The sequence below is a fragment of the Eucyclogobius newberryi genome, unplaced genomic scaffold, assembly GCF_026437365.1.
Source record: "Eucyclogobius newberryi isolate DKJ021-1_F unplaced genomic scaffold, fEucNew1.0.hap1 SCAF_20, whole genome shotgun sequence".
Taxonomy (NCBI): domain Eukaryota; kingdom Metazoa; phylum Chordata; class Actinopteri; order Gobiiformes; family Gobiidae; genus Eucyclogobius; species Eucyclogobius newberryi.
Genome location: NW_027315835.1, coordinates 7,353,362 through 7,380,148, shown reverse-complemented (window position 1 = coordinate 7,380,148; position 26,787 = coordinate 7,353,362). Strand labels below are relative to the sequence as shown.

At 49.4% G+C, this 26,787-nt stretch overlaps 2 protein-coding genes across 2 annotated transcripts in view; one reads left to right on the top strand and one right to left on the bottom strand.

Moving 5' to 3' along the window:
- Positions 1–1,489: 1,489 nt before the first annotated feature.
- LOC140369378 (5-hydroxytryptamine receptor 3A-like) lies at positions 1,490–21,044 on the bottom strand. Its single transcript, XM_072456706.1, has 10 exons — positions 20,836–21,044; positions 19,077–19,237; positions 18,595–18,639; positions 18,393–18,502; positions 16,087–16,256; positions 6,478–6,638; positions 4,148–4,358; positions 3,696–3,821; positions 3,458–3,495; positions 1,490–1,907 (listed from the first exon to the last, which is right to left on the bottom strand). Exons 1-10 carry the CDS (start codon positions 20,873–20,875, stop codon positions 1,710–1,712), a joined length of 1,260 nt encoding a protein of 419 aa, XP_072312807.1. The 5' UTR covers positions 20,876–21,044; the 3' UTR covers positions 1,490–1,709.
- Positions 21,045–23,904: 2,860 nt separating this feature from the next.
- The window catches only part of LOC140368736 (alpha-N-acetylgalactosaminide alpha-2,6-sialyltransferase 2-like), an 11,706-nt gene continuing 8,823 nt past the window's right edge, over positions 23,905–26,787 (top strand). Inside the window, exon 1 of the mRNA XM_072455790.1 lies at positions 23,905–24,004. Coding sequence (XP_072311891.1) covers positions 23,907–24,004 — 98 coding nt within the window. The 5' untranslated portion in view covers positions 23,905–23,906. The remainder of the gene's footprint in view (positions 24,005–26,787) is intronic.

Here is a 26,787-nt window from a genome sequence, read left to right as displayed (position 1 = left end):
ATACCTGACACACTTGAGAATAACTGCCACGCGTGAGAATACCTGCCACGCGTGAGAATACCTGACACACTTGAGAATAACTGCCACGCGTGAGAATAACTGACACACTTGAGAATAACTGACACACGTGAGAATAACTGCCACACGTGAGAAAAACCGCCACACGTGAGAAAAACCGCCACGCTTGAGAATACCTGACACACGTGAGAATACCTGACACACTTGAGAATACCTGACACACTTGAGAATAACTGCCACGCGTGAGAATAACTGCCACGCGTGAGAATACCTGACACACTTGAGAATAACTGCCACGCGTGAGAATAACTGCCACACGTGAGAATACCTGACACACTTGAGAATAACTGCCACACGTGAGAATAACTGCCACACGTGAGAATACCTGACACACTTGAGAATACCTGACACACTTGAGAATAACTGCCACGCGTGAGAATAACTGCCACGCGTGAGAATACCTGACACACTTGAGAATAACTGCCACACGTGAGAATACCTGACACACTTGAGAATACCTGACACACTTGAGAATAACTGCCACGCGTGAGAATAACTGCCACGCGTGAGAATACCTGACACACTTGAAAATAACTGCCACGCGTGAGAATAACTGACACACTTGAGAATAACTGACACACGTGAGAATAACTGCCACACGTGAGAAAAACCGCCACGCGTGAGAATAACCGCCACGCGTGAGAATAACCGCCACGCGTGAGAATACCTGCCACACGTGAGAATAACTGCCACGCGTGAGAATAACTGCCACACGTGAGAATAACTGCCACACGTGAGAATAACTGCCACGCGTGAGAATAACTGCCACACGTGAGAATAACTGCCACGCGTGAGAATAACTGCCACACGTGAGAATAACTGCCACACGTGAGAATAACTGCCACGCTCGAGTCTCGTCCACTTCCAAACACGCCGCAGTTCCTGAAGTAAACTCATTCATCTTTGGATCATTCAAATACTAAGAGTTTAAAAGCGCGGCAGAGGCAAACCAGCGCCGGGGTAACAGACTATAACGCAGTCGTTTACAGTCCAGAAATGTAAACTTAAAATTCAGTTATATGTTTTAATACCTTTGAAACGCTTCAAAACCATATTGTAAGTGTTGCTCATGGCGTCTTTAGTTACCATGTGACTGACGAGCCCTGAGCAAGCTTTTAAAATTGTGTTATTATTGTTATAATTCTGATTATTATGATGATGGTGATGTATTATTATAAATTTTTTTCATTATTATGAATTATTATTATTTATATTAATTAATTATTATTCATATCATTCATATTTATTTTATTTATTTTGTTTATTTTATTTATTTTTTGAAAGCCTAAGGGAAAAATGTACAGTTGGAACCAAGCGGTGGGAGATCGTTGTTATACTTCATTAAAATAATAACAATTTTGACGACTGTAATGTTTTACTGGACTTTACAGACTCTAAACTTAAGGTTTTTTATAATTAATACATCTTCATCAATAATACATTCTATTTTCTAAATTTACTTTATTTAAACATATTTTCATTGAAACTAAATCTCAACGTAAAATAGGAAAACATATTCACGAGACCATTAATCGAGAAAGAAATTAATTAAAAATCACTCTCTAGTCGACAGCTAAAATAACCGTCAGTTGCAGCTCTGGTTTCCATGGCGACGCAAGAGGCGGGGCATGTCAGTGGAGCCAGATTAAGAAGATGGTGATCAGGAACAGAGCGGTGAGGACGCTGTAGACCAGCAAGAACACTCTGTTGATGCGGTCGATGCGGCTCGCCCAGTATCCGGTCTCCTGCTCGCTACCGCCCCCTACGGACTCGGACAGCTCCTGCGCCAGCCTGTCCACATCTGAGCCCCTGTCCACCGGCGTGCTGGCCTGGAGGACGAGACAATCACCAGTGAGAATGTGCCGTGGGGTCTCCTCAGGGATCTGTTCTAGGGCACCTGCAGGGATCTGTTCTAGGGCTCCTTCACTGTTGATACCTCGCAGTAACATCTCACCACAGTGACAGTTGTATCTGGTCCACTCACTGGTTAGTAACGTGTAAAAGAGCATGTTTAGTGTCACTAGACTCCCTGGTTTAGTGCTGGTTTAGCCCTGGTTTAGGCCTGGTTTTATCCTGGTTTAGACCTGGTTTAGTCCTGGTTTTATCCTGGTTTAGACCTGGATTAGTCCTGGTTTTGTCCTGTTTTAATCCTGGTTTAGACATGGATTAGTCCTGGTTTTATTCTGGTTTAGACCTGGATTAGTCCTGGTTTTGTCCTGGTTTAGTCCTGGTTTAGCCCTGGTTTAGCCCTGATTTAGCCCTGGTTTAGCTTGGTTTTTAAAGTTTTTCAGGCTAATGCTAATGACTATAGGAAAAAATAGCAGGGACTGGCTAACGATCTTCCAAGTGATCCATAGGATTAGCATTGAACGCTACGAATGATAATGCTAGCTTGTGACAGTTGTGTTACGTGGGAGGGACTTATATAAGGGCAATAATCAGCTCATCTGTTGTAGTTCAAACAAAGTCAGTTCTCTATAGTCGGGCGTTTGAGTAACAGAGCCTCAGACAGAGCAGTGCCTCCAGTTAGCTTTACCGCCCTGGACTTTCTATAATACCATGGAATCCATTCAAAAAAGATCCGGACTCCATATTTCCATAGATATATTTGTAGTAGTGATGGACGTTCTGCTCTGCTGCCGAGAAGCGCAACGTCTTTGGAGTGGAACCACTTTCTGAAGTTATTGATTTTGGTCTGTTTGTTCTGAAAGAAGACATATTCCAGTTTTCGTCTCATGTGGACGGGCCCAGTATTGCGCTCTGGGAATAGTACGCATTAGCTCAAGATATAAATGATTGAAAATGCTCAGTGGCCACTTAGAGACGACACAAGTGCATTTACTGGGTTTGAGGCGGTCGTCGACAAAAAGAGGAAATGAACAAGTTTAATAGGTTCATTCTGCAAAATTATCATTTGTGTTTGTAGATCAGATAATGATGCATTACCGGCAATTACTTGGTATTTTTACAAATCTACAATCCCTGCTTTAGTCCTGGTTTAGACCTGCTTTAGTACTGGTTTAGACCTGGTTCAGACCTGCTTTAGTCTTGGTTTAGACCTGCTTTAGTCCTGGTTTAGACCTGCTTTAGTCCTGGTTTAGACGTGGTTTGGTCCTGGTTTAGTCCTGATTTAGTCCTGGTTTGGACCTGATTTAGACCTGATTTAGTCCTGGTTTAGTCCTGGTTTAGTCCTGGTTTAGTCCTGGTTCAGACCTGGTTTAGACCTGGTTTGGTCCTGGTTTAGTCCTGATTTAGTCCTGGTTTGGACCTGATTTAGACCTGATTTAGTCCTGGTTTAGTCCTGGTTTAGTCCTGGTTTAGTCCTGGTTTAGTCCTGGTTTAGTCCTGATTTAGTCCTGGTTTAGTCCTGGTTAGTCACCTCCTTGGCCAGATGTTGAGCAGAAACGCAGCACAGCACTAAAGAAAATGACAGACACAAAGACAGAATTAAAGACGAGGGGCAGAAACATTAGAGTTAATGAACATCGTGACTCATGTGATCACACTTTTCCCTCTGGAGTCGTCCTTCATTACATCACAATTGTTTTGGGCGTAACAAAATTGTACGGAATGTTTATGAATCCTGTTTACGAGCTCATTCCCGGAGAAACCTTTACCATTTTCCACTCCGGTCTTCTCTCCTGTTTTCAGGCGTTTTTCGTCCTGTCTCAGCAGGTACATGATGACGATGGTCTCCAGAAGGCTCAGCTTCATGAGCCAGAACACTCCGATGCAGAAGATCGCTGTGGACCAGGAAGCAGAGGGATCAGACCAGGAAGCAGAGATCGGACTAGGAAGCAGAGGGATCGGACCAGGAAGCAGAGGGATCGGACCAGGAAGCAGAGGGATCGGACCAGGGAGCAGAGGGATCGGACCAGGGAGCAGAGGGATTGGACCAGGACGCAGAGGGATCGGACCAGCACCCGCAGAAGACTAAATGTGCTTTTAACCCACTAAAGTTTGTTCTGGAGGTGAACGCGAGAGTTTTAAGTTTACCGATCAGGGGAATGTGGTCCGAGGAAGAGGGTAGGATCTCGTTCAGTCCTGGTTTAGTACTGGTTTAGTTTACCGATGAGGGGAATGCGGTCCGAGGAGGAGGGCAGGATCTCGTTCAGGAGCAGCTGCAGCACCGTCACGGCGAGGAGGATGGTGATCTTGAAGCCCAGTTTGTCGCTGTTCAAGGCCGACATCAGGAACGACGCAAAGTCCAGGACCAGGAAGAAGAGCACCGGCAGGATGAAGTTGACCACGTAGAGGATGGAGCGCCGCCTCATGCTCAACTGAAACCACGGAAACACAGACGCATTTGTAAGCACTGCACGTAGAAGTGGACGGAGCTAGCCCGCTACGCTAGCTGCTGCGTTCAAAACAGGAAGTGATGCTCCCCTTTCACTGCGACCGCGGCTGTCCGGCTCGTCATTCAGGACTTGAAAAAGCTCAACGTGATCCTGGTGTTCGATCGTCGCGACCGTCTTAAACCGTAAATTGCGATAAGACACGACCCGGAACGACCGAACTCAAATGCTACGGCGTCGGCGTGAGTTCTATTGAACGCTACGTTTAGCATTCAGCGTCCTAAACTCTCGGTCGGCTTAACGTCCGGCTGTGATGTGTGTTGTGACAATATCGAGCACGATTTACCAATATTTTACGCTGGAGCGAGTCTTTAACCGGCGCACTCAACGTGACCGCCCTGCAGTCTACAAGTGGCCCACTAGAGGGCGACGACCGGTCCTCCGCCGCGTGCGCACTGGACTGTACCCAGAGACGCTTACGAGTTTCCGACGTGTATTTGTTTCTGACGCTGTTTCTGATGGAAACAACAGTCAAAATACAATCCGACCATTACCGTTGCCCTGTAAATAATCACGTTTTGCCCCCTGTGTCCTTTTTTTTGTGTGAAAAGCCGGGACAAAACCACGAGCACCGGGGAAGTTTCTCACGCCGTTTGGAGAATCTATCTGGTGTCACTCAGGACCATCCACGCCGGCGACGTCGAGCACAACGAACTAACAACGACCACGTTATTCACGGTGTACGCGACCACGTTACTCACGGTGTACGCGACCATGTTACTCACGGTGTACGCGACCACGTTACTCACGCTGTACGCGACCACGTAACTCACGGTGTACGCGACCACGTTATTCACGGTGTACGCGACCACGTAACTCACGGTGTACGCGACCATGTTACTCACGGTGTACGCGACCACGTTATTCACGGTGTATGCGACCATGTTACTCACGGTGTACGCGACCACGTTATTCACGGTGTACGCGACCACGTTACTCACGGTGTACGCGACCACGTTATTCACGGTGTACGCGACCACGTTACTCACGGTGTACGCGACCACGTTACTCACGGTGTACGCGACCACGTTATTCACGGTGCACGCGACCACGTTATTCACGGTGTACGCGACCACGTTATTCACGGTGCACGCGACCACGTTATTCACGGTGTACGCGACCACGTTATTCACGGTGCACGCGACCACGTTATTCACGGTGTACGCGACCACGTTACTCACGGTGTACGCGACCACGTTACTCACGGTGTACGCGACCACGTTATTCACGGTGTACGCGACCACGTTACTCACGGTGTACGCGACCACGTTACTCACGTGTACGCGACCACGTTACTCACGGTGTACGCGACCACGTTACTCACGGTGTACGCGACCACGTTACTCACGGTGTACGCGACCACGTTACTCACGGTGTACGCGACCACGTTATTCACGGTGTACGCGACCACGTTACTCACGGTGTACGCGACCACGTAACTCACGGTGTACGCGACCACGTTACTCACGGTGTAGGCGACCACGTTACTCACGGTGTACGCGACCACGTTACTCACGGTGTACGCGACCACGTTACTCACGGTGTACGCGACCACGTTATTCACGGTGTACGCGACCACGTAACTCACGGTGTACGCGACCACGTTACTCACGGTGTACGCGACCACGTTACTCACGGTGTACGCGACCACGTTACTCACGGTGTACGCGACCACGTAACTCACGGTGTACGCGACCACGTTACTCACGGTGTAGGCGACCACGTTACTCACGGTGTACGCGACCACGTTACTCACGGTGTACGCGACCACGTTACTCACGGTGTACGCGACCACGTTATTCACGGTGTACGCGACCACGTAACTCACGGTGTACGCGACCACGTTACTCACGGTGTACGCGACCACGTTACTCACGGTGTACGCGACCACGTTACTCACGGTGTACGCGACCACGCTACTCACGGTGTACGCGACCACGTTACTCACGGTGTACGCGACCACATTACTCATGGTGTACGCGACCACGTTACTCACGGTGTACGCAACCACGTTATTCACGGTGTACGCGACCACGTTACTCACGGTGTACACGATCATGCTTTGATTTTTCTCCATGGCTTTACTCCAGGTATGGGTGATCTTGATTTCCTGGAACAGCCACTCGTACTGCGTGTGCATGGCCTCCTCGATACTGTCCCGGACAGTCTCATCGGAACCGATGTTTTCTATTTCGATCTCGTCGACTGAAAAACAAGCAAAGTTCTCGTAAAAACACAAAGGAAACGGTGGAAGAACCTTTGGTGCTTTTGTGCTTCCGTAAAGATCGAACCTTCGACGCCCGCGGGTCATTATGTGTCACGGGCTGAGTGGGCGTGGCAGTGGATAACGTATACAGAATAAAGATGACTTAAAAACAACTTCAGCTGGATTAATGACAAGGAGGAAGTATAGTGCGGTTAATAAACTCAAACGTATTAACGGTCATCTTTATATGTATTATAGGTCATCTTTAAATGTATTATAGGTCATCTTTATTTGTTTTATAGGTCATCTTTAAATGTATTATAGGTCATCTTTATATGTATTATAGGTCATCTTTAAATGTTTTATAGGTCATCTTTATATGTACTTGTAGGGGAATGGAGATGGACATTCCACGGCCAGATAACAGAAAATCTCGCTTTGAACATTGGGGGTTTTTCGTTCTCCCTGTCTCCCTCACCGCAGGGGAGCCGCTGTGACTTTTTGATAACAGATCTTCTTCTCCCCACAGTCTTACAGGAAGACGCCCCGATGAAAACTGTTTTATGTGATTATGCCATGAATGTTTGTCCGAATCAACTCCCTACACCGCATGTTTCACCTTGTGTTACGTATTTTCCCACTGTTTAAGGTTTTATATTCCCAATGCTTGATTTTCGAGCGCCCATCACAGGTGAAAGAAGATGTAAAATGTGTCTACCTCAAGAAATAATGTGCACAAACTGCCAAAAGTGTTTAACGTGTAAATGTTAAAACAGGGTTCAATGTTTTTGCCATTATTATTTACGTTACTCCAGTTTTATTTTCTCGGTCAGGAAAATGTTAAACAGGAAGTTTTCGCAGTAGCGCCCGCCCCTTTCGCTCCCAGCATGCCCTGCGGGCCAGGTATCAAAAGGACGCTCCAGGCTAGAAACGCTCTTTTTGTTCTTCTCTTATTCTCATCCCCTTTGTCTTCTCTCCTGGAAGCTATCTCCACGGACACTTTTCCTTTGTCTCAACAAAATCCGTCCGTCACGTGGTCGACAAGGCCATGCCAGCCCTGGACTCTGAAACCACCTGAAACCACCTGGAACTACCTGGAACTACCTGGAACTACGCTTAAGCGCTCAATCGGACAGAGACTTTCTTTGCTACTTCGTTTCTTTTCTTTTTGAAGTAATCTACGCCGTTTACGTGGATCAGCGCTACGTCCTCATCTGAGTAAAGGCCGCGTGAGGAGCTAACACGCCGCTAAAGCGTTCTACCGCTAAGGAACTCTCGGATATCGCCGCCGCTTCAAGGAGGTCGCAGCACACCGCTCCACGCGACCCCTCGCTCCCCGGCGCAGCACCCCGCTCCCCGGCGCAGCACCCCCCGCTCCGGAGCTGCACACCGCTCCAAGGCCGCCGCCAGCTCCACGGCCGCCGCCCGCTTCACGAACCTTCGCCGCCACACCGCTCCACGCGACGGACCTCGTCACGGACCTCGTCCGCGGACAAGGACCAGTCGGACCGAGTCTCTACAGAACCGTAAGCCGAGTTAAGCGTGCGGTCCGTTTTGTGGCATGATTTGGGTAGAGCTCAGCTGTTCCTCCTCCCTTTAGCTTCTCACTTTCCCTCTTTTTGATATAGATTAGCATAGACACGTTTGGTTATCAAAGGCAAAACCCTGGTTTAACATTATCTGCATGAAATCTGCTGTTAAATCTGATATAACGTCACCTGTGATTTACCTGTGCGCATTTCTGCTCCAGTGTTTTGATTACCCCTTTGATAAATAAACTACACGAAAGAGTTATTGACTATTGTTTGTTTGATTAGACTATGTGTAAGTCCCTGAATCGTGAAACACCCTTCAGACCTTTTTAACGAGCGTGATTAAGGACCGTATCTTAGCTCTTTGGGTTTAACCCTGGTGCCCCGTCTTGTCTCGTTTCTGCTAAGAAATCTTCTTTAATCATAAACTGAATACATGTAGTTTGAGACCCTACATATTTGGTGCCCCGTGTGAGGCGATTAAAACTTTTCATAGTCTATGAATCAGATTAGTACTCATATAAACTTTTGTGGACGTTTGAACTCAAACTGTATGCTGCTGTGTCGATGCTGGAATATGAGACTGCTTTGTGAACTTGCCTGCGCTGTAACGATGCTTGGATAAACCGTACGCTGCTGTTACTGTACACAAACCGCCTAGTTACTTCACGAACACGTGCACAAGATAATTATCGAACCTGGGGAAGCTTATTAGGGCTGTAACGCCGCATAAGCACATCCACCCCAAGACGGCAGGGGCAGTACGGCGAATTTCCCGTCCCCGAACAACTGCCACGCTCGTGAATATTTTTGGCTCGCTACCAAATGACACGAGCAGAAGCTAGTACATAGGCTACGGCCCTGAGCTAGCACAAACACGAGCCGAGCTAGTATGCTAAATGCCATGTTGTTGTGCTAACCGCCATTTTGTCTTTACAAACCACGCGGCCGAGCGTGGATGCTAACGCTAACACATGAGCTAAATGCTAACAAAGCCGTGTAGAGCGTGCTGAGTGACGACTCGACGCTAACTCTGACCCCCCCTAGAGGCGGTCCCAGGCGCCCTGCGCTCAGCTGGAATTCCTCCGGAGGAAAACTGTCCAAGTTGGCCACTGTCCAGGGTGTACCCCGCCTAAGGCCCGAAGTCACTGGGATAGGCTCCAATCACCCGCGACCCCGAAAGGGAACAAGCGGTAGAAAATGGATGGATGGATGGATAACTGTCCAGCCCAGGAGCTTTGTCTCCACCTAGTGGTCATTAAATTGAATCACACCCTTTGCGGAGCTCTGTCTCCACCTAGTGGTCATTAAATTGAATCACACTCTTTGCGGAGCTCTGTCTCCATCTAGTGGTCATTAAATTGAATCACACTCTTAGCGGAGCTTTGTCTCCACCTAGTGGTCATTAAATTGAAGCACACGCTTAGCGGAGCTTTGTCTCCATCTGGTGGGGGGTAAATTGTACTACACTTTACCCTTAGGCTGACCCTGTTCCCCTGTCAACACACACCGGGGGGTGACAATCAAGTCTCACCTAGACACTAACAAGATTAGTGTTTACTTTCACACTGCATGCTCCTCGCTGCTAACACAGATTGTTTAAATGCTTTTGCACAGTTTCCCCACTGTTGTTTTAACGCTTTAATCAATATTTTTCTTTTAGAAGTGCATGGCCTGTTTTAACTAACCGCTTTGTACCTGTTCTGCTGCAAGTGTGTACACGCCCCAGAACAACACCTTGGTTAACGCTCGTTCTGCACAGCTGACGCTGTTTTAACGCGTTAATCAATATTTTTTCTTTCGAAATGCATGGCCTGTTTTAATTAACCGCTGTGTATCTGTTTGCAAGTGCTTGCATGCTCCTAAGCTCACACCTTGTTTAACGCTCGTTCTGCACAGCCGACGCTGTTTTAACGCGTTAATCAATATTTTTCTTTTAGAAGTGCATGGCCTGTTTTAACTAACCGCTTTGTACCTGTTCTGCTGCAAGTGTGCGCACGCCCCAGAACAACACCTTGTTTAACGCTCGTTCTGCACAGCTGACGCTGCTGTTTAACGCTTTGATTAAACAAAAATTTTCCTTTCTATACACTGCATGATTTTCAACTAATCTCCGCAGGTGTACCCCGGCGCTAAGTAACACTTCACTGTGAATGCTGCACGCTATCAGAATAACAGCTTGTTGTTTACCTGTTTGTCTACTGAATGCTGGTCAAGAACAGCGAGTGTCGCCCCGACCAGACCTCTTGTTACGTAACTGCATGGCCCTGACCCCGCTAAGCCTTGCCGTGTAACCTAGTGAATTGTTGACACTGCATGCGTCCATGGTTGATGTCTAACTGCAATGCCATTTAACATGCCTTGTTAACTGTTGTTTCATCCAAACATCAACACCCGCACGACTGCATGCCCCGCTCACGCACGAAGTAGCAAGCTACACGCACAAAGGTTAGCCTAGCCACAACAACTTAACATGAACACTCTAAAACGTTTCTTTTAAATTCTCTTAAGCGAGCGATTTTAATTCAGAAACTATCGGCGTCCCGACATATCTGTCCCACTTGACTGAATTGATCTAGGCAACTCAGACCTGGCGACTTGGGACCTTCTCGTCCCGACCCTGCCCAAAGTAAACATGGCGGACTCTGATAGTGATGTCATTCACTGGCCTGTAGACAACCTACACGAGTCCATGGTAGACTATACCAGTGAAGTAGCCCCTGGCGTCCTGGGAAGGAACAGGCTCCTGTCCAACAGGGTCCTTCACGAGGACCTTGCGCTGTGGATTGACCTCCAACAGGCGCCAAAGGCCCTGGAAGCTGATCTGGAAGATGCTAAGCACGCGCTCCACCGATCCATTCAGGCGACTGAAAAGGCAGAGACTGAGCTGCATGACCTTAGACTCCAGATAAAAGACCTGACTGACAGGCGAAGCCGTGCGAAACCGTCCTACGACCGACCGAGTACAGACAATCGGGAGGACCACGGGAGGGGGACTCAACCCAGTCCAACCCCGTCCAACCCCCGTGGCCCGCCTGGATCCACAGAGGCTATACTTCGAGGAAGAAAGGGGAGACTGGACAGACCGTAGCTGGCCACCACGGGGCCACGACTACGACAGACGTAAGAGCCCCACCCCGTACGCTGACAATGACCGACCCAGAGACGATCGAACCTCCGACTCTGACACGCATGGACGAACCTACGGGGGGAGGAGCCCAAGCCGGACCTACACTGACGGTAGACTACTGGGGGACGGCCGTGACCGAGACAAGTCCCGGTACCACCCCGGACCCGACTCTACCAGCTCCGCCCGACGTTATTCGGACCATGACCTACGGGACAGGCGACGCGACAGACGTAAGAGCCCCACCCCTTACGCTGACAATGACCGGCCCAGAGACGATCGAACCTTCGACTCTGACACGCATGGACGAACCTACGGGGGGATGAGCCCAAGCCGGACCTACACTGACGGTAGACGACTGGGGGATGGCCGTGACCGAGACAAGTTCCGGTACCACCCCGGACCCGACTCTACCAGCTCAGCCCGACGTTATTCGGACTATGACCTACGGGACAGGCGACGCGACAGACGTGACAGCCCCCGCAGACATTACGCCGAACTACAGGACGCGCGACGAGACGACCGTGGGGACACTCGCAGGTACCCCGACGACTTCAGGGACACTCGTGAAGACTATCGCGAGGGCAGAGACCCCGATAGACGCCATCGAGGCCCGACCGACCATGACTTCGACAAAATAGCCAGGCATATCTCTCGGTTTGAGCCCAAGCCAGGCGTCGCTAACGACACCAGCGCGTACCTGAGAGACATCGACTTCTATGCTGGACGCCTGTCGGATCCGTCAATCAAAGACAAGATCTTCTTGATCAAACTAACGTCCAGCCGAGACGTTAGCAGCTTCATGGAACGCCAACCTCCTTACATCCTGAAGGACTATGAGCTCTTGTGTCATGCTCTCCTCAAAGAGTACTCAGATACAGGCACCTCAATAGGGTTGCCTGCTGCCCTGATGTGCAAGCAAGACAGACACGAGGCTCCTCAAGCCTACTACGACCGATTGAGGAAAGCGTATTTTGGAGCACAAAACGAAGCAGGGATGGAGGAGGACAAACATTTCAAATCTTTGTTCCTACAGAACCTCCACCCCGCAACCAGCTACCACCTGGGCGTGGCAGCCTGCCCAATAACTCAAAGCAGCCGCCAGCTGCGAGATTTAGCGGTAAGGAGCTACACCAAACAGGCAGGAACAACAATCAGAACCCAAGGCCACTCTTCCGTCCTGAGCGTCGAAAGACCTCTCGAGCTAGAGGGCACCTTGGAAAACCATCGCTCGGGAGACACCCGAGGACCGCAAAGACCGTTTAGGGACAGGGAGAACGCCTCAGGTAGGTATAACAACCGAAGGGATGCCAGACCGTTCAAAAGGGACTCCCGGCCTAACGGCTCAACGAAGGAAGAAACCCAAGGAGACTCCGCAGGTAAGTCTTCCTCTAAACTGAGTCTCGACGCTTCGAACCTCAGTAAAGAACAGCTGAGTAAGGTGCTGAAAATGATCCAAGACATGAAATGGAACCAGAAAAGTAAAGCGGAGGTCCTCGCCGTAACCTCCCTCGGACCTGAGACGAGTGATAACTCAGCGCTCAGCCAATCGGAAGACGAGTTAGAAGACTTCTATCGGAGCCCTGTGGACCTGGACCCTCTGTCGGAAACACCTGTCACTGGGGACCAACCCCCTGAAGACCAGGAACTTGACAGCGACGATCAAATGCCACCGGAGGCCAACGACGTCTTTGTGGTCCAGGTAAGTTCTATCTCCAGCCCACAGGATAACGACCCGTCGATCATCCAATGCGAGCCCCCCTTTACCCAGTTTCTTGGTAACCTTTCCGAAAAGGGAGCCGCACGCAAGCTTTATCTTTCAGTCCTCTTGGAGGACAACTTCGTGCATGACGCACTCCTTGATACAGCCGCCGACATCAGCTTGATCTCTCGCAATCTTTTCAGAACCTTACAAAAAGTGGCCCAGCACTCTCAACGAGAACTGAAGTCACAGCCCTGCTGCTTGGAAATCCGACCTTACTCTCAGGTCAACACCACCCTTGACGAGGTGGCCCTGATCCAGATAACGATCGGCCCCATGAAACTGATGCATCCTGTTTACGTTTCACCTTTGAATTCTATTCCCCTTCTTTTAGGTCAAGAGCTGCTCAGTCGCTTCGAGCCACTGGTTGATTTTAAACGACTCAAAATCTGGGCACAAGTCCGTCGACCTCTGCCCACGCCCCAATCAACTCCGTCAGTTCAGTGCTGTGCCATCGTGACCCCTCCCAAGGTCGACGTGCCGCCAGACAAAGACCTCAACGACCTAGCCGACTCCCTGGCAAAACAAGGGGCCCTTGAAGGGGCTCCCTGTAACTTACAGGCTGACTCACTGGACAGTGAGTTGATGCCCACCCAGCCCACCCTTTCGGTGGCCGCGATCACACGGCCCCGTGCTGTCACCGGACGGCCCCAGCCCGATCGCGCCCTTCTCGAAGTGTCTCCGACCTTCGCTTCCTCTGACCTTGTGTCTCTACAAGCAGCCGATGGGGCCATAAGCCGCATCATCGGTTTCCTTCCTGACCCTGCGCCAAGTGCCATCCCTCCTGATGCACTTGCTGCCGACGCATCTCTCACTGCGCTGTGGCGCACAAGAGAGAACTTCACCTTGCGTCATGGACTGCTGGTGTTTGCCTCTGAAATCCTCACTGCACCCGCATTTGTGGTACCTCAGAGCCTCCGGGGGGTTATGCTGACGCACGCACACGACGCGCCAACAGCTGGCCTCCGGGGGGTCAACGCCACATACAAACTCTTGACTGACCGACAGATGACCCTCCCCCTACACCTGTTGTACAAACCGGGAGAGGTTAGCATCGCAACCGCTTACACCAACCACCAATACATGTTGGATTTACAGGAGCACCTGAAAGCGACCTTCTCTTTCGCTCAGAAGAAGCTTGAGAAAAGTGCAAAGGATTGCAAGGCTTACTACGATCAGAAAGCCCTGAACGACAAGGTATGGTATTACATCTTAGCGCACCCGATCGGACAGACAAGAGACTGGCTAACCAAGCTAACCCGAAAGCTCCTCCCACGTTGGTCGGGACCCTACGAGATTGTCAACAAACGATCTCCGGTGGTGTACCACGTGAAGATCACCAAAGGACGCAGAGAACCTACTCTGAAGTGGGTTCATCACAACCAAATCAAAGCGCACCAAAACCCCATGGGACATGTCAGGGATGCCGATAGTTCCAACTAGAACACAACTCCGACAAACACACGCCCGTTAAGGACTGTACTAACAACTGTTTTGCACGGATTGTAAAGTCTACTAACCCTAACCACTAAAACCTAATCATCAAAGAATTACGTGTTAGTGTCTCTAAAAACATCCCCAGATGTATGTTGACAGAAGCATGTGGTCACAACGCCTCCTCCTGATGGCATGTGACACTTACAGACCCCAGACGTTATTGCGTATCGTGATAGCAATACATGACAGTACCGGCGGCGTTTGCGGTTAAAAACCTGTGACAGCAGGCAGCGCGTGCCCAACCTTCGTGGCGGTGCGAGACCAGGTCACAGAGACACGGGCTAAAATAGTTGGGGGGCCGTTGACTCGTGAACACTTCCCTCCGAGAGGCGATCCTCCACTATGACAAGCATGACACAGCAGCACGAGTTGTTCTGCCCCAACGACACCTAACACAGGCGCCACCTACTGGAGCTTGGAAAATTTTAGCCAAATCCCCGACTTACAGCTGGTCCTAAGCCCGCAAAGTCCCTACCACTAGCCTCGTATGTTAATCTCCCCTGCATGCAAACCATAGAGTAGAATATTCTGTCACCTGTTTCGAACAGAAGCGGTCCAACCTAGAAATTGCCCCTTCGCTTGGGTGAAACGTATGTCAGGAACCTTGTTAACCACTTTCGTTTTTTCTCACCATAGACATCCACTTTGATCTAATTTTGTACCTCGATACTACGTAAGCTACCTCGGTGTCTTAGAATCTTGTTTCTACGCCCAAATTCTTGCACTAGGAGTCAAGAGCTCTTGCATGGTTTACCACTCCCTCTCAGGATGATGTGCTGAGAGTTAGTAGCCTAGGGATAGTGTAACACCCACTAGCACCTGCCCCTCAGCCCAAATAGGATAAAGCGACCAGTCCAGGTTCAGAGGTTTACCCAAATCATGCCACTCTGTGCCGCTCGCTGACTCGGTAAGGACATTCCCTTTGACATTTGCCCGATGCTTCTTCATCGGAGAACCAACGGCCAATCGGGGGGTTGTAGGGGAATGGAGATGGACATTCCACGGCCAGATAACAGAAAATCTCTCTTTGAACATTGGGGGTTTTTGGTTCTCCCTGTCTCCCTCACCGCATTTAAAGATGACCTATAATATTATAGGTCATCTTTAAATGTATTATAGGTCATCTTTAAATGTATTATAGGTCATCTTTATATGTATTATAGGTCATCTTTAAATGTATTATAGGTCATCTTTATATGTATTATAGGTCATCTTTATATGTATTATAGGTCATCTTTAAATGTTTTATAGGTCATCTTTATATGTATTATAGGTCATCTTTAAATGTATTATAGGTCATCTTTATATGTATTATAGGTCATCTTTATATGTATTATAGGTCATCTTTAAATGTATTATAGGTCATCTTTATATGTATTATAGGTCGCTACATAATTTTCCAACTGTCGAAGTCTAAATCTCTCTCTAACATCTACGTGTTGAGAATGTTTTCGTTTCGTGACCCACTCTTCGAGGTCAGTATCGTTTCATCATCATCGAGTGTGGGTCATTTGTGGTTCACGTCTTACTTGAGTGGATGAAGGACTTGATGGACAGGTTGCAACTTTGGGTGTCGAAGGGGAACTTGAAGACGTTCATCTTGCAGGTGCTCATGACCACCTGGTCATTCTTCATGGTCACATCCCCGTTATTCCGGACCACGAGGTACGGACTGGAGGGCGTCTTGTCCTTGTCCACCCTGTCCACAAACACTCTCTAAGACTTATGCTTCATTCACTTTGAAAATGAACTACAAAACCTCACAGTGCATGGTGGACCCCTAGTGACCAGCACTGGACACTACGTGCATTGTTGGAAATGTATGCACTACTTTTTCACCTGCTCACATGGTCTTAAAGGGGCAGGGCCTGACCGTGCTCTTGTGATGAAGTTAAAAGTCTGTGATTTTCTGAAGCAGTTTACAAGCCACGCCACAAGAGGGCGTTAGAGCACTGTGGTGCCCCCTGGAGCAGGGGTGCCCAAAGTGGAGCCTGCGGGCCAAACCGGGCCATCCAGGGGGTCTAATCTGAGAATAATTTGGAGAAACTGTCTGATTACATTTGGTGCTGAAAAGTCTATCCTCCTCAGACATGTCAATAAAAGACCATTTAATCATCAGCTTTTAGCAAATAAACTTTTTAAATGCAACACAAAATTAGCCCCTTCAGGGAAAAAAGTTTGAGCACTGTTGCCCTAGAGGCTGTAGGGTGTGGGCACGGCCCTGTGGTGCCCCCTAGAGGCTGTAGGGTGTGGGCACGGCCCTGTGGTGCCCCCTAGAGGCTGTAGGGCGTGGGCACGGCCCTGTGGTGCCCCCTAGAGACTGTAGGGCGTGAGCACGGCCCTGTGGTGCCCTCCAGAGGCTGTAGGGCGTGGCCACGGCCCTGTGGTGCCCCCTAGAGACTGTAGGGCGGCGTGGGCACGGCCCTGGGGTGCCCCCTAGAGACTGTAGGTCGTGAGCACGGCCCTGTGGTGCCCTCTTGAGGCTGTAGGGCGTGGGCACGGCCCTGTGGTGCCCCCTAGAGACTGTAGGGCGTGGGCACGGCCCCGTGGTGCCCCCTAGAGGCTGTAGGGCGGGAGGACGGCCCTGTGGTGCCCCCTAGAGGCTGTAGGGCGTGGGCACGGCCCTGTGGTGCCCCCTAGAGACTGTAGGGCGTGAGCACGGCCCTGTGGTGCCCTCCAGAGGCTGTAGGGCGTGGGCACGGCCCTGTGGTGCCCCCTAGAGACTGTAGGGCGGCGTGGGCACGGCCCTGTGGTGCCCCCTAGAGACTGTAGGGCGTGAGCACGGCCCTGTGGTGCCCTCTTGAGGCTGTAGGGCGGCGTGGGCACGGCCCTGTGGTGCCCCCTAGAGACTTTTGGGGCGTGAGCACGGCCCTGTGGTGCCCTCCAGAGGCTGTAGGGCGTGGGCACAGCCCTGTGGTGCCCCCTAGAGACTGTAGGGCGTGGGCATGGCCCCGTGGTGCCACCTAGAGGCTGTAGGGCGTGAGCACGGCCCTGTGGTGCCCCCTAGAGGCTGTAGGGCGTGAGCACGGCCCTGTGGTGCCCCCTAGAGACTGTAGGGCGTGGGCACGGCCCTGTGGTACCCCCTAGAGACTGTAGGGCGTGGGCACGGCCCTATGGTGCCCCCTAGAGGCTGTAGGGTGTGTGCACGGCCCTGTGGTGCCCCCTAGAGACTGTAAGGCGTGGGCACGGCCCTGTGGTGCCCCCTAGAGGCTGTAGGGTGTGTGCACGGCCCTGTGGTGCCCCCTAGAGGCTGTAGGGCGTGTGCACGGCCCTGTGGTGCCCCCTAGAGACTGTAAGGCGTGGGCACGGCCCTGTGGTGCCCCCTAGAGGCTGTAGGGCGTGTGCACGGCCCTGTGGTGCCCCCTAGAGGCTGTAGGGTGTGTGCACGGCCCTGTGGTGCCCCCTAGAGGCTGTAGGGCGTGTGCACGGCCCTGTGGTGCCCCCTAGAGGCTGTAGGGCGTATGCACGGCCCTGTGGTGCCCTCTAGAGGCTGTAGGGCGTGTGCACGGCCCTGTGGTGCCCCCTAGAGGCTGTAGGGCGTGTGCACGGCCCTGTGGTGCCCCCTAGAGACTGTAAGGCGTGGGCACGGCCCTGTGGTGCCCCCTAGAGGCTGTAGGGCGTGTGCACGGCCCTGTGGTGCCCCCTAGAGGCTGTAGGGTGTGTGCACGGCCCTGTGGTGCCCCCTAGAGGCTGTAGGGCGTGTGCACGGCCCTGTGGTGCCCCCTAGAGGCTGTAGGACGTGTGCACGGCCCTGTGGTGCCCTCTAGAGGCTGTAGGGCGTGTGCACGGCCCTGTGGTGCCCTCTAGAGGCTGTAGGGCGTGTGCACACACTCACACTTCGAGGATCCGGAAGTCGGGCTTCCACAGGAGCTCAGACGGGATTGTGATCCTCTCGACTTGACAGAAGTCTTTCTTTTTCCAGGAAATGTGATCGTTTGTCCAGGCCTGGCAGGAGAACAGCAGAAGTACATGTGGATTTATGAAACACGCAATGAGAATATTTGTATCTGTTTTGAAAAAAAACTAAAAAAACTCACAATGTCAATTGAGTTGTAGGAGATGAACGTCTGCTCGATCTCGCGCTGAAAAACACAAACTTTGGGTCAGAACGTGCCAAACTATATTATTATCACATCTGTGCATTTAAGCACATTTAAGCGTACAGAGAATGTATAAAGTGTGTAAGGTACACGTTATTGTCCCCATAGGGAAATGCGTCCTCTGCATTTGACCCATCCCTCAATGCCACTGGGAGCAGTGAAGGCATTGCACTGAAAGAATAACATGGAATGGAATATCTACATTAAACGAGCAGAAAACTACAAATATAAATATATATTTTATCTGAAGTAAACTATGAGACGTGAGTCATGAGCGTCACTGCATCAGGAACAAGAGCAAATCATATCACTCAGACAAACACTGGTGAGTCAGAGGTCCATATGACAGATCGTTTAGTCTAATCCGTCACGTCATGACCAAACACGACGAGGTAAACGCTCCACTCCTCAGGCCTCACCACGTCGAGAATGGCCTCAAGTCTGAAATCTATTTGAACGATCAAAACAGACGTGATGTTCTTCACCGGCCGGCCCAGAGTAAACAGGTCCTTCTGGGAGGTCAGGCCCAAGTGGTTGATGATCGCCATGTGTGAACAGTTCTCGTGGCACACCACCGGCCCTGAAGGTCACAAGAAGAGGTCGTTAAGAGTACAGTAACAGGTTTACCTTCCCATTGCTGTGAGCTGTACCCCAGGGGTGAGTGTTTGAACCTTTACTCTTCTGTGCTTCTTCCTGTTTTTGCTCCTTTTTGAAGTCTCGAAGAATTTCCGAGACATTTATCGTTCGCTTGTCCCCCAAAAAGAATGATTTGAAGTCAACTTTGTGAGGCCGTTGAAGCTAATAATATATGAATGTTGTGTGCACTTTTAAATCTAGTCCCAGGTCCAGCCCAGGTCGCCTCTCCCTCGAGCTCAACGGGTGTAAAGGTCAACTTGACACATTTACGTTGTACTGTAAGGTTTGGCTTTTATTTTGGTAACTTCCTGTGTGACCGGGAGTCTACTTGACGCTAAGGAAAAGACACAAAGTAAAAGTGAACTATGATAAATGGTGAAAACATGGGCAAAACACGTTGAAACTCAAGGATCTCGCTACAGTCGCCGGGGGAACAAGGTGTGCGGTTGGAATGACTCTATTCATGAACGATTTGAAATGTTTAAGTGACAAATATGTTGTAAAATGTTGTACTAATGTAATGAGCTTGTGATATGGCTGTTATACAGACAAAATGTAATCGTTTTTTATCTTACGTTGGTTGAACGGCGTGGAAAAGGAAGCATTAAAATACACGTAACCATCAGTTCTGGCCTTCTCAATTCCACTGGACGCTACAACTAGAGTTTTATAATAATGATATAATAATGACATAAGTCCCTCTCTCAGACTCTTTCCTGTATCATTCTGTTGGTATTTTCACATTATTCACAAGATTAACCAAAGACATTTGAGCTGCTCCATCTCAGTTCAAAACACTACGTGGAATATTGCAACATAAAATATCCCCAAAGTATAAATATTGCAATATCGGCTGATGGAATAATCAAAATTGTTACAAATTAAACACAGTATACAGTAACACCAAGGTTCTCTGTCTGAAAGGGGAAGTGAAAATGTTTATTTATAGACATAATCTAAATATAAGGCAGATTTAATGTATTATTTTCTGATTAAAAACGTTTTAAATCAACCTCCATTTGAATTTGTTCTTGATTTTGTCACATAAGCGTGTTTTGACAGAGTCCGCTTGGTAAATTAATGTACATTTTTTGTTCCAATATAACGTCACACAGTATGTTAAATATTGCAATACCGTATTTTCCGGAGTACAAGTCGCACCAGCCAAAAAATGCATAAAAGAGAAGAAAAAGCATATATAAGTCGCACTGGAGGATGAAATGTGGTTGCAAGTGTGAAAATAACAAACAATATCACATATAACTATATACATCGCTCCGAAGTATAAGTATATAAGTATAAATATAAGTATAAGTCGCACTTCAGCCAAAACTATGAAAAAGGGTGCGACTTATAGTTCGAAAAATACGGTAATATTGATTATTGCAGCATTCAGAGGCCAAATCACCATCTTTTCCATTTCCCTGCAGCTCTGACAGGGACGGGACACTTTGAAAAGACTATTGTGAAGAAAACAAATATAAACACGGTATAACTGCACGGTTTCATAACTTAAGTATACATATATAAGTGGCCACGTACCTGTCAGGAGCAGGAGAAAGAGCGGCAGGAGCGGCGACATTCTGACAGGTCGGAAACGTCTCCGGCTCCGAGTGAAGTGGCTCAGACCTCTGCGCCGCGTAAACTGAAACAAACCACGATTATGATGCACGAAAACAGGAAACTCACTCCCAAACAACCGCAATAATCCGATAAAAGCATCAAGTGGGTTTGAGAAAGAGAGGGAAGCGCAGACCCCGCCCCGTCTCCTCCGCCGCCACGTCTGAGAACAATCACACACTCGATGGCACAAAACTCCTCTTCGTTTCCGCCGCTAAAATCACAAACACGTTTTAGTCGAGTGATAAAGACGATCGCTTTGACGAGCTTCGAAACAGGCGCGTCCGTTATTTTCTTTGCGCGTGTAAAAACTCCTGATTTTAGTGTCGTGAAGACTGTTTGTTACTCTAGTTTACAGTTCTGTTTTAGCCACCGAGCACGTCCAGCATGGTGAAGATGACCACGTCCAGCGGTACTGACCACCGAGTCCGCAGAGTCCACCGAGTCTCCGCACAGTCCGCACGGTCCGCTCAGTCCGCTCAGTCCTCACAGTCCTCACAGTCCGCTCAGTCCGCTCAGTCCGCTCAGTCCTCACAGTCCTCACAGTCCGCTCAGTCCGCTCGGTCCGCTCAGTCCGCTCGGTCCGCACGGTCCGCTCGGTCCGCTCGGTCCGCTCGGTCCGCACGGTCCGCACGGTCCGCTCAGTCCGCTCAGTCCTCACGGTCCTCACGGTCCGCACAGTCCGCACAGTCCGCTCAGTCCGCTCAGTCCGCTCAGTCCGCACAGTCCGCTCAGTCCGCTCAGTCCGCACGGTCCGCACGGTCCGCTCTGTCCGCTCAGTCCTCACAGTCCTCACAGTCCGCACAGTCCGCACAGTCCTCACAGTCCGCTCAGTCCGCTCGGTCCGCTCGGTCCGCTCGGTCCGCTCGGTCCGCTCGGTCCGCTCGGTCCGCACGGTCCGCACGGTCCGCTCAGTCCGCTCAGTCCTCACATTCCGCTCAGTCCTCACATTCCTCACAGTCCGCACAGTCCGCACAGTCCTCACAGTCCGCTCAGTCCGCTCAGTCCGCACAGTCCGCTCAGTCCGCTCAGTCCTCACAGTCCGCACAGTCCTTACAGTCCTCACAGTCCGCACAGTCCTCACAGTCCGCACAGTCCGCACAGTCCTCACAGTCCGCTCGGTCCGCTCGGTCCGCTCGGTCCGCTCGGTCCGCACGGTCCGCACGGTCCGCTCAGTCCGCTCAGTCCTCACAGTCCTCACAGTCCGCACAGTCCTCACAGTCCGCTCAGTCCGCTCAGTCCGCTCGGTCCGCTCGGTCCGCACGGTCCGCACGGTCCGCTCAGTCCGCTCAGTCCTCACAGTCCTCACAGTCCGCACAGTCCGCACAGTCCTCACAGTCCGCTCAGTCCGCTCAATCCGCTCAGTCCGCACAGTCCGCACGGTCCGCTCAGTCCGCTCAGTCCGCTCAGTCCTCACAGTCCTCACAGTCCGCTCAGTCCGCTCAGTCCGCTCAGTCCTCACAGTCCTCACAGTCCGCTCAGTCCGCTCGGTCCGCTCGGTCCGCACGGTCCGCTCGGTCCGCTCGGTCCGCTCGGTCCGCACGGTCCGCTCAGTCCGCTCAGTCCTCACAGTCCTCACAGTCCGCACAGTCCGCACAGTCCTCACAGTCCGCTCAGTCCGCTCAGTCCGCTCGGTCCGCTCGGTCCGCTCGGTCCGCTCGGTCCGCTCGGTCCGCACGGTCCGCACGGTCCGCTCAGTCCGCTCAGTCCTCACATTCCTCACAGTCCGCACAGTCCGCACAGTCCTCACAGTCCGCTCAGTCCGCTCAGTCCGCTCAGTCCGCACAGTCCGCTCAGTCCGCTCAGTCCTCACAGTCCGCACAGTCCGCACAGTCCTCACAGTCCGCACAGTCCTCACAGTCCGCACAGTCCGCACAGTCCTCACAGTCCGCTCGGTCCGCTCGGTCCGCTCGGTCCGCTCGGTCCGCACGGTCCGCACGGTCCGCTCAGTCCGCTCAGTCCTCACAGTCCTCACAGTCCGCACAGTCCTCACAGTCCGCTCAGTCCGCTCAGTCCGCTCGGTCCGCTCGGTCCGCTCGGTCCGCACGGTCCGCACGGTCCGCTCAGTCCGCTCAGTCCTCACAGTCCTCACAGTCCGCACAGTCCGCACAGTCCTCACAGTCCGCTCAGTCCGCTCAGTCCGCTCAGTCCTCACAGTCCGCACAGTCCTTACAGTCCTCACAGTCCGCACAGTCCTCACAGTCCTCACAGTCCTCACAGTCCTCACAGTCCGCACAGTCCGCACGGTCCGCTGCACTCCTCGTGCACGCCTCCCGCCCCCCAGCCCCTCGTGCACGCCCCCTGCTCCCCGTGCACGCCCTCCTGCTCCACATTCACGCCCCCCGCTCCTCGTACTGATCGAATCAGCCCTGAAAGAGACAGAACAACCATGAGGGATGCAAAGATAAGGTATGATATGTAATGATAATGTATGTCCTTCAGAGCCATGACCTGAGGCACGACTGACACGACACAGAAGGCACCGTAACCCGATCATCGCATTATCTGCACACAAGAACAGCATAGAACGACATGACATTATTCTGTTACAACACTCCTGCTCCTGCTCCTCCCCTCTTGCACATGCTCCTCCCCTCTTGCACATGCTCCTCCCCTCTTGCACCTGATCCTCCCCTCTTGCACCTGATCCTCCCCGCTTGCACCTGATCCTCCCCTCTTGCACCTGATCCTCCCCTCTTGCACCTGATCCTCCCCTCTTGCACCTGATCCTCCCCTCTTGCACCTGATCCTCCCCGCTTGCACCTGATCCTCCCCTCTTGCACCTGATCCTCCCCTCTTGCACCTGATCCTCCCCTCTTGCACCTGATCCTCCCCTCTTGCACATGCTCCGCCCCTCTTGCACCTGATCCTCCCCTCTTGCACCTGATCCTCCCCGCTTGCACATGCTCCTCCCCTCACCTCCCTCACCTCAGCTCCACCCTTTGCCCTCTGTGCGGGTGTCAGTGCCACACAGGCGCAGTAGGCAGAGAGTCATGGCTCGGAGGCTTATGCAGCGGTTACTCCTTGTCACCCTGCTCATCGCCCTGCTCACTGTCCTGTACGTCTCCTGGGCCATCGTCACAACAAAACAGTAAGTGCAACACACGAAAATCAGTGTTAAAAACCTGAACTCCAAATTACACTGAAAGGCATAACTATTCTGGTCTGGAGATGAGCAGGAAACAGGTCAGGTCTGTGGAGAGGCGAGTACAGTATGATTACATGGTTACAAGTTTAAGAACATTTGTGGCAAAGCGATGACATAGACAAGCAGGGGCCAACTTCTCCACAAGAAATGTCACATAATGAACAGAAAACATCCAAAGATAGAGTTATTGTTTTCTAAAACACAGAGTGTTTGTTTGATTGTTTCAACACTGATATTATGGTGCAGGAGGGCAGGGCAGAAAGAGCCAGACTTAGTTAAAGATTTTGTCACTGGAACTATTCACGGAGCAAATAAAAGTAAAATAATATTTCACTAAAATATTTGTTAACTACTTTGATGATTTAGTTTGTATGTGTGTTGTAAGCTTCCAATCTTCCGGATGTCTAGAATCACAGAAGAAGAATATCTGGTCCATCAAGTGGCAGAGCCTGAATAAAAGTCTATGATTCAGAGTTTCAGTGGAGTCAGATTTTAAACCTCCAAATCAGCTAAAAACAACATGATAAGATGTCAATGTTCATCATATGAATGCTGACAATACATATATATATATATATATATATATATATATATATATATATATATATATATTCTAAATAAACGGGAAGCGCGCGCGGAGGCGACGAGGGTTTTTACTTGCGCTGATCTCACGACAATAACTACATGTCACACATAACTACATGTTACACATAACTACATGTCACACAATAACTACATGTCACACAATAACTACATGTCACACATAACTACATGTCACACATAACTACATGTTACACAATAACTACATGTCACACATAACTACATGTCACACAATAACTACATGTTACACATAACTACATGTTACACAATAACTACATGTCACACATAACTACATGTTACACATAACTACATGTCACACATAACTACATGTCACACAATAACTACATGTCACACATAACTACATGTCACACATAACTACATGTCACACAATAACTACATGTCACACAATAACTACATGTCACACAATAACTACATGTTACACATAACTACATGTCACACATAACTACATGTCACACAATAACTACATGTCACACATAACTACATGTCACACAATAACTACATGTCACACAATAACTACATGTCACACAATAACTACATGTCACACATAACTACATGTCACACATAACTACATGTCACACATAACTACATGTCACACAATAACTACATGTTACACATAACTACATGTTACACAATAACTACATGTCACACATAACTACATGTCACACAATAACTACATGTCACACATAACTACATGTCACACATAACTACATGTTACACAATAACTACATGTCACACATAACTACATGTCACACATAACTACATGTCACACATAACTACATGTCACACAATAACTACATGTCACACAATAACTACATGTCACACATAACTACATGTCACACATAACTACATGTTACACATAACTTCATGTCACACATAACTACATGTTACACATAACTACATGTCACACATAACTACATGTTACACATAACTACATGTTACACAATAACTACATGTCACACAATAACTACATGTCACACATAACTACATGTCACACAATAACTACATGTCACACATAACTACATGTCACACAATAACTACATGTCACACATAACTACATGTTACACATAACTACATGTCACACATAACTACATGTCACACATAGCTACATGTCACACATAACTACATGTTACACAATAACTACATGTCACACATAACTACATGTCACACAATAACTACATGTTACACATAACTACATGTTACACAATAACTACATGTCACACATAACTACATGTTACACATAACTACATGTCACACATAACTACATGTCACACAATAACTACATGTCACACATAACTACATGTCACACATAACTACATGTCACACAATAACTACATGTCACACATAACTACATGTCACACAATAACTACATGTCACACAATAACTACATGTCACACAATAACTACATGTCACACATAACTACATGTCACACATAACTACATGTCACACATAACTACATGTCACACATAACTACATGTCACACAATAACTACATGTTACACATAACTACATGTTACACAATAACTACATGTCACACATAACTACATGTCACACAATAACTACATGTCACACATAACTACATGTCACACATAACTACATGTTACACATAACTACATGTCACACATAACTACATGTCACACAATAACTACATGTCACACATAACTACATGTCACACAATAACTACATGTCACACATAACTACATGTCACACATAACTACATGTCACACATAACTACATGTCACACAATAACTACATGTCACACATAACTACATGTTACACATAACTACATGTCACACAATAACTACATGTCACACATAACTACATGTCACACATAACTACATGTCACACATAACTACATGTCACACATAACTACATGTCACACAATAACTACATGTTACACAATAACTACATGTCACACATAACTACATGTCACACATAACTACATGTCACACAATAACTACATGTCACACATAACTACATGTCACACATAACTACATGTCACACAATAACTACATGTTACACATAATTACATGTCACACATAACTACATGTCACACATAACTACATGTCACACATAACTACATGTCACACATAACTACATGTTACACAA

Coding starts and splice junctions, on each gene's coding strand:
- LOC140369378 (XM_072456706.1), bottom strand. CDS start 20,875: ATGTCGCCGCTCCTGCCGCTCTTTCTCCTGCTCCTGACAG. Junction 18,503..18,594: donor CCTACAACTCAATTGACATT/GTGAGTTTTTTT, acceptor TTCTCCTGCCAG/GCCTGGACAAACGATCACAT. Junction 3,822..4,147: donor GGACCGCATTCCCCTCATCG/GTAAACTAAACC, acceptor CCTGGTCCACAG/CGATCTTCTGCATCGGAGTG.